The sequence below is a fragment of the Gekko japonicus genome, unplaced genomic scaffold, assembly GCF_001447785.1.
Source record: "Gekko japonicus isolate JY-2015 unplaced genomic scaffold, Gekko_japonicus_V1.1 scaffold2109, whole genome shotgun sequence".
Lineage (NCBI taxonomy): Eukaryota > Metazoa > Chordata > Lepidosauria > Squamata > Gekkonidae > Gekko > Gekko japonicus.
Genome location: NW_015171567.1, coordinates 40,484 through 46,813, shown reverse-complemented (window position 1 = coordinate 46,813; position 6,330 = coordinate 40,484). Strand labels below are relative to the sequence as shown.

Below are 6,330 nucleotides of genomic sequence, written 5' to 3'. Positions count from 1 at the left end.
CCCACCCACCCAAATACTGCTAAGGTCAGAGGTAGCAACCAGCAGCAGGGCTGGGTGCAGGCCCCCAAGTCTGCCCTGCCCCGGAAGTCCCCCGGCACCAGGTACAACAGGGGCGTAGTAAACACCAAGTGAAGAAGGCATGGCGGCCACGGCAAGAGGCACAGAGCCGAAAGGAAGGCAGGTGGGAGGGTAAACAATGCTGCAAGGAGGAGGACACCCCTGCCCAATCGGTGGGGGGCGGGCAGAAGAACCCCGAGGCCCCCGGGGCAAAACCACCCCGGCGCCAGCCCCCCGCCCCCAAAGAGGCACGAGCGAGGTCAGCAGCCCTGCCTCCCCTTTTCCTTCCTGGTGGGGAGGGCGCCGGAGGGGGGGTGCTCAGGAGATGTGGCTGGCGTGGTGGGGGCGCCAGAAGCACCACTTGCTGCGGGGGTGCTGCTTGCGCATCGCCTCTTCCTCCAGCTCCCGCTCCTTCCGGGAGCGCAGGTAGCGGTCCTCCTCCTTCAGGTACCAGATTGGAGGCCAGCGGTGGCGTTCAAAGTGAGCCTGGTTCTCTACGGGGGGGAGGGGGGAGAGTGATTCCATAGCAACAAGAGCCACCCACTGCCTGCCTCCAAGCCTCGGGCTCCCCACGATCAGCACTGGGTTCTGCCTGCCAGGGACCAGGAGGGAGTTTGGGCAGAGTCAGCAGGCCCTCCCCTCCCCTCCGACCCCAGAAGCCTGTGCTATCTAGCCTCCCTCCCGGCCACAAGCAAAAGGCAATCAAGCCAAGGCACCAAATCAAAGATGCCCCCCTCTGGTGGTCATTGGCTCCCCCCCCTGCCGAGGCACCAACTGTCTACAGGCCGCGCTGTGCTTCAGTAGTTGGCACTGAGAAGAAGAGATTGGATTTATACCTCACCCTTCACTCAGACTCTCAGAGCAGCGTACAATCTCCTTCCCCTCCCCTTCCCACAACAAGCACCCTGTGAGGCAGGTGGGGCCGAGAGAGCTGTGACCGATCCAAGGTCACCCAGCTGGCTGCACGTGGAGGAGGGGTGGGGACTCAAACCCCTCGGTTCTCCAGATCAGAGTCCGCCGCTCTCGACCACTACCCCACACTGGCCCAGGGCCCCAGCGGTGCCTGTGCAGCAGCTGGTCAGGTGAGCAACGAGGGGACCAGGACATCCCAGGACGGCTTCATCTGCACTGGCTCTCCCTCCCCCCGGGATCCTTGCTGCTCCCCCCCCCCCCGGCTCCAACTCTCACCGGCCAGCAGAGCCCCCCAAGACCCAGGCAGCCAGCCAGCCCATCCATACCTGGTGACATACACTTCATCTCGCGAGGGAAGCGGCGGCAGACACTGTTGTAGTTGGTGCAGATATAGTGGAGGCACCAGGCAGCCAACTGGCGGGCATTATGGAACTGCAAAGGGAAGGGGAAAACTGGCCCACCTTTCTCCCCAGAAGGGCACACGCGCTCCTCTCCGCGGACACAGGATGCAAAGGGGGGGGATGGGGACGGGACACAGAGTTCAATGGCTAGAAACTGGGGCCGGCCTCCGGGAGAGGTTGGAGCCACCCTTTCACACGCACCAGATCCGGGGCTCCATCCTCAATATTCCCATTGGGAGGATCTCCAGGAGCAGCTTGGCTTTTTTGCATGTTCTAGTTCTCGGCAGGGAAAGGCCTACCTACACACAGACACACCACTCTCCCGAGATGTGGAAAACCTCCCAGCCCCTGGGGGGAAGGTGGGCTGCCCTAGCACGGCCGCTGCTCCCCAGTTCTATGGGGCCCGAGGGACGGCTCCGTACCTGGGTCATCTCCAGGTAGAGGATCACCTGAGCGTCAATCTCCACCTGCTGGAGGCTGGCCTGAACCAGCTCGTCCACGGCGTACTGCTCTGGGGGAGAAGGACCGAGAAAGGGCTGTGAGTTGGGGGGCGCGATGGAGCCCCCCCTCAAGAACCTCGGCCCTCCCAGCTCAGTCTTCTGAAGAGCCTGCTCTGAAACGTGGAAGGATAAACGGGGTATCGGGAACACGCCCTGCACGTGCTCGGGGGCGCTGGGGGGCTACGTCCGGAAATCCACACTCCCCCCCCCCGCCCCGTTAGGACAGCAAGCTTTGTGGTGAGCCTCACAAGACCCGCCCTCTTCTCCTCCCCCACCACCAGCCCTCCGCCGCCCAAAGCGGTCCCAGATCAATGGCCCCCTTGTTTTTCCATTTGCAAGCCAGCCTGCCTCCAGGGAGACATCGATGGTCCCAGGGACGCTGCGTCCCCACGGCCTCGTTCTCCATCTCCTCGGCAGAGGGGGGCTTATGCAACAGGCCTTCCCAGGCAGCCGCCGGGTGGATGGATGGATGGATGGGTGGGTGGGCAGCAGGTGCCCTCCCCAGCCCAAGACTCACCGGTGAGGGCCTGCAAGCGGCTCAGGCAGAGGCGGTCAGTCAGCACCAGCAGCTCCATGGCGTCCAGGTCTGCGCTGGGGACAAAGAGCCCCGTGTAGAGGAACTCCAGGACGGCGCGCAGGCAGGCCCGGTTGGTGCCCGGCAGGGAGACCTGGGGGATGGGGGGGGCGTGCCGAAGGGGCTGCTCAGAATCCGCCAGCCAGACGCCCCACGGCCAGCCATTGCTTTCTGCTCCAGCTGCATATCCCACCCACCCCCCGCAAAGGAGAAGCCAGTGTTGGGTCAGGCCAATGGCCCATCTAGTCCGACACTCTGAGTCACACAGTGGCCAAGAATACCGGGGGCCATCAGGAAGTCCAGCAGTGGGGCCAGGACACTAGAAGCCCCCCCACACTGTTGCCCCCCCCCCCAAGCACCAAGAAGACAGAGCATCCCTGGCCCCAGACTGAGAGTTCCTGTCTATACCACTGACGGACCTCTGCTCCATATAAAAACATAAGAGATAAGCCAACTTGGATCAGGCCAAAGGCCCATCCAGTCCAACACTCTGTGTCACACAGTGGCCAGAAATACCAGGTGCCCTCAGGAGGTCCACCAGTGGTGCCAAGACACTAGAAGCCCTCCCACTGTTGACCCCTCCCCAAGCACCAAGAAGACAGAGCATCCCTAGCCCCAGACTGAGAGTTCCTGTCTATACCTCCATATAAGAACATAAGCCCGTGTTGGGTCAGGCCAGTGGCCCATCCAGTTTGACACTCTGGGTCACACAGTGGTCAAGAATACCAGGTTTCCTCTGGCTCCAAAGAGGAAGCGCCTTCCCAGGAAGTCCACTCTCTGCACTACCGCTTTCCACACCCCAGAACTGCAGGCGGGTTCCACTCCAGGATCTGGGGACGTCCAGTGGTGGCTTTGTTTGGGCTGCTGCCACCTCCCCATATGACCCCTGTGGCCCTTTATTTTTGGGACGCCTGATTTATCTCTCCTCTCGGGTTCTGGGAGGCGGCCGCTGCCCCTCCCCTTGAGAAGGCGGTCCCTACTGGCTGCAGGGGGCATTCCAGGGGACCAGGCCCAGCACCCAAGGAAGAGAGAGACTCCCTCCCCACCAGTGGCCTGGGCGGCTCAGAGAGGGGAGGCGAGGAGGCTCATCTGATCCGCAGCCTGACCTCTCCTGTGATGGATGCGTTTGACCTGCCAGCCCTCCTGGCTTCCCTCCCGGACTCAGGCTGCTGCAGCTGCCAGCCCTCCCCTGCCCACCCAGGTCCCTTGGAGGGTCTCCGCCCCCAGCAGCCACACTTCCACACAGGCCTGCTCCTCCGGACTCCGCAGCCCTCCCAACTAGCCTCCCCCCCTCCCACAGTGAGGCAGCAGCTGCTTGACTTCCCTGGACTTGGGCACCTTCTCTCTCTCTCTCTCTCTCTCAAACCCCCCCCAGACGGCCCTTGGCGCTCTCCCTCACAGCAACATGTCTGCTAGGTCAGGTAAAGAGACACACCTTGGCCACCTGCGTGTGTGCTTCCAGGCCACCCGCAGGGTGTTTTCCCTGCTCCCCTGGAAATGCGAGGGGGAGAGACAGTCCTGGGGAAACGCTGGCTTTGCCAGGCAGCACTAGCAGCAGAAACAGGCCCCACCCCACCCCCCAGCCCTGGCCAGGGAAGGGAGCGTGCTTCTGCAGGCCCAGCTGCCCTTCCGGACTTGGGTTTCCCGAAGGCAGGTGTGGGGTCTGGCTGCACACATCAGCTGAGGCCAGGCAGGGATACTGACCCCCTCCAGCACACTCTGCCTCCCCCCCACAGGCAGACGAGGCCTGGCTGTAAAAGAGGCAAAGGCACCAGTAAGGGCTGGCAGGTGGGCCGCAATGCAGCCGGCCAGGGCTCCTCTCCTCTCTGACCCACCAAGGCCACGCTCTGCAGCCTGCTAAGAGAGACGCCACACACGAACCTGGCCTTTACTGCCCTGCGTGGCTGAACCACGTGAAGGGCTCCCCCTTCCGCTCACCTCAGCCGCCCGGCTCTCTCGGAAAGTGCTGCCGAACATGGCCACCATGAAGTCGCACCCGGCAAGCAGCAGGGGCTTGTGGGCGAGCAGAGAGCCGTCGTCCACCACAAACATCACATCTGGAGGGAAGGGCACGGGAGACCCTCATTACGGCCGCGTCCTGCATCACCCGCAGGCAGCGACACCCGCAGGTTGTGCCAGGCCCCCCCCCCGGCAGAGCCCCACTCCCGCCCAGACTGCCGCGATGCTCTCTCTCCGTACCGGCAAAGGTCCCTTTGCTCAGGAACTCCTTGATGCGGTTGGCCCGCCGCACGTGGAACGCCTTGGTGATCTCGCGGTTCATGAAGCTCTCCTGGTTGAGGATGTTGGCCACCATCATGCGCAGGTCAAAGACCTCCAGGAGCTCGGCGATGGCGGCCACCTGCATCAGATCGGCCCGGCGGGGGTCCAGGTGCCCCGTGTACAGGTACTCCAGCACGGCTCGGAAGGGGCTCGGCTGCACCAGCCCGTCCATGTAGACCGCGGTCATGGGCCTCTCCTGCTGAGCCACTGGGTCGCGCACCTCCTCCAGGCGCGTGCTGACAAACCCCCGGCCCCAGACAGACAGCTCCCGGGGCGGTGGCGGCGGCGGAGCCAGGCACAAGGGGTCATCGCTCCGGGAGGCCCGCAGGGAGGCGGCCACGGAGACTCCCAGAGAGCTCCTGTCGGCGTCCAAGCTCTTAGTCCTGCTGGCGGGCTCCTTCGCACCCGCAGCCTCGCCCACATCCAGCATGAAGAGATCGTAGAACTTGGAGCAGGACGTTGCCAGGTACACGCGATGGGCAAAGACCCGGTGCCCGCCCTGCAGGCAGAACACCACGTCGGCACACAGGGGCTCCCGGAAGAGGCTGGCGGGGCCCCGGCCTTCGTCAGCAGCCGGCTCCGGGATGCGGATGATGGGTGGGGGCGGCTTGGGGGGCAGGAAGGGGGCCTGCAGCAGGGGGCGCTGCATCTTCTTGAGGTGAGACTTCCAGAACTGGAGGTGGCGGCGCGAGATGAGGGCCGCGCGGATGGCGTTGTCAAAAACATCTTTGATGCCAAACTGGGCCACCACGCTGGTCTCGTAGTACGGGATGCCCAGCTCCTTGGCCACGTCGTGCCCGCACTCCGGGGGCAGGATATCAGAGGGCTTGATGGGCCTGGAAAGAGAAAAGAGACAGATTCCCTCCTGTCCACGGAGCAAGAAGAAGAAGAGATTGGATTTATCCCCCGCCCTTCGCTACCCAAAGGAGTCTCAGAGTGGCTCACAAACTCCTTTCCCTTCCCCTCCCCACCACGGACACCCTGGGAGGTAGGTGGGGCTGAGAGAGCTCTTGACAGAAACGGCTGCCGAGAGAGCTCTTGATAGAAACTGCTCTTTTTTTCAAGAACTACGGCTTGTAGTTTTGGGGGGCCCCCCAATCCTCCGAAAAGGGGGGCCCTACTTGGCCAAAGGGCGGCGCGCGCGGTTCACGGCTTCCAGGTCTGCGTAGCGGAGGTCCAGCTGGCAGCCGACAAGCACGATGGGCGTGCGGGGGCAGAAGTGCTTGATTTCGGGGTACCACATGGTCTTCACGTGCCGCAAGGAGTTGGGGTTCGCCAGGGAGAAGCACAGCACCACCACATCGGACCTGTGGGGGAAGGCAGGGCAAGGAAAGGGGAGAGGTGGTGATGGTGGCGGCAGGGGGATACAGCAAGGGTCCCCGCAATGAAAGGCAACCCACCCACATCGCCACGGCTGGTCTTCACACACACCCCCTTTAGGCTCGCCCATGCCTCGCTCTCAGACCCCAAAAGGACCCGGGCTCCTGGCTGCAACTGGGGGGGGGGGGCCCACAGCCAGAACGGGCCGCCGTCAAAGATACTCCTGCTTCTCCCCCCCCCCCGCAGACTGGTCGGAGAAGGGGGGGGGGGGGTAAGGGCGGGGCCA

The 6,330-nt window shown here is 63.7% G+C and overlaps 1 protein-coding gene across 1 annotated transcript in view; it reads right to left on the bottom strand.

Annotated features, from left to right (window-relative positions):
- Positions 1-36: 36 nt before the first annotated feature.
- Positions 37-6,330, bottom strand: part of LOC107117626 (rho-related BTB domain-containing protein 2-like) — a 6,734-nt gene continuing 440 nt past the window's right edge. Inside the window, exons 2-9 of the mRNA XM_015419776.1 lie at positions 6,190-6,218; positions 5,846-6,031; positions 4,644-5,560; positions 4,383-4,501; positions 2,388-2,538; positions 1,793-1,881; positions 1,296-1,401; positions 37-551 (exon numbers count right to left, since the gene is read on the bottom strand). Coding sequence (XP_015275262.1) covers positions 376-551; positions 1,296-1,401; positions 1,793-1,881; positions 2,388-2,538; positions 4,383-4,501; positions 4,644-5,560; positions 5,846-6,031; positions 6,190-6,218 — 1,773 coding nt within the window. The 3' untranslated portion in view covers positions 37-375. The remainder of the gene's footprint in view (positions 552-1,295; positions 1,402-1,792; positions 1,882-2,387; positions 2,539-4,382; positions 4,502-4,643; positions 5,561-5,845; positions 6,032-6,189; positions 6,219-6,330) is intronic.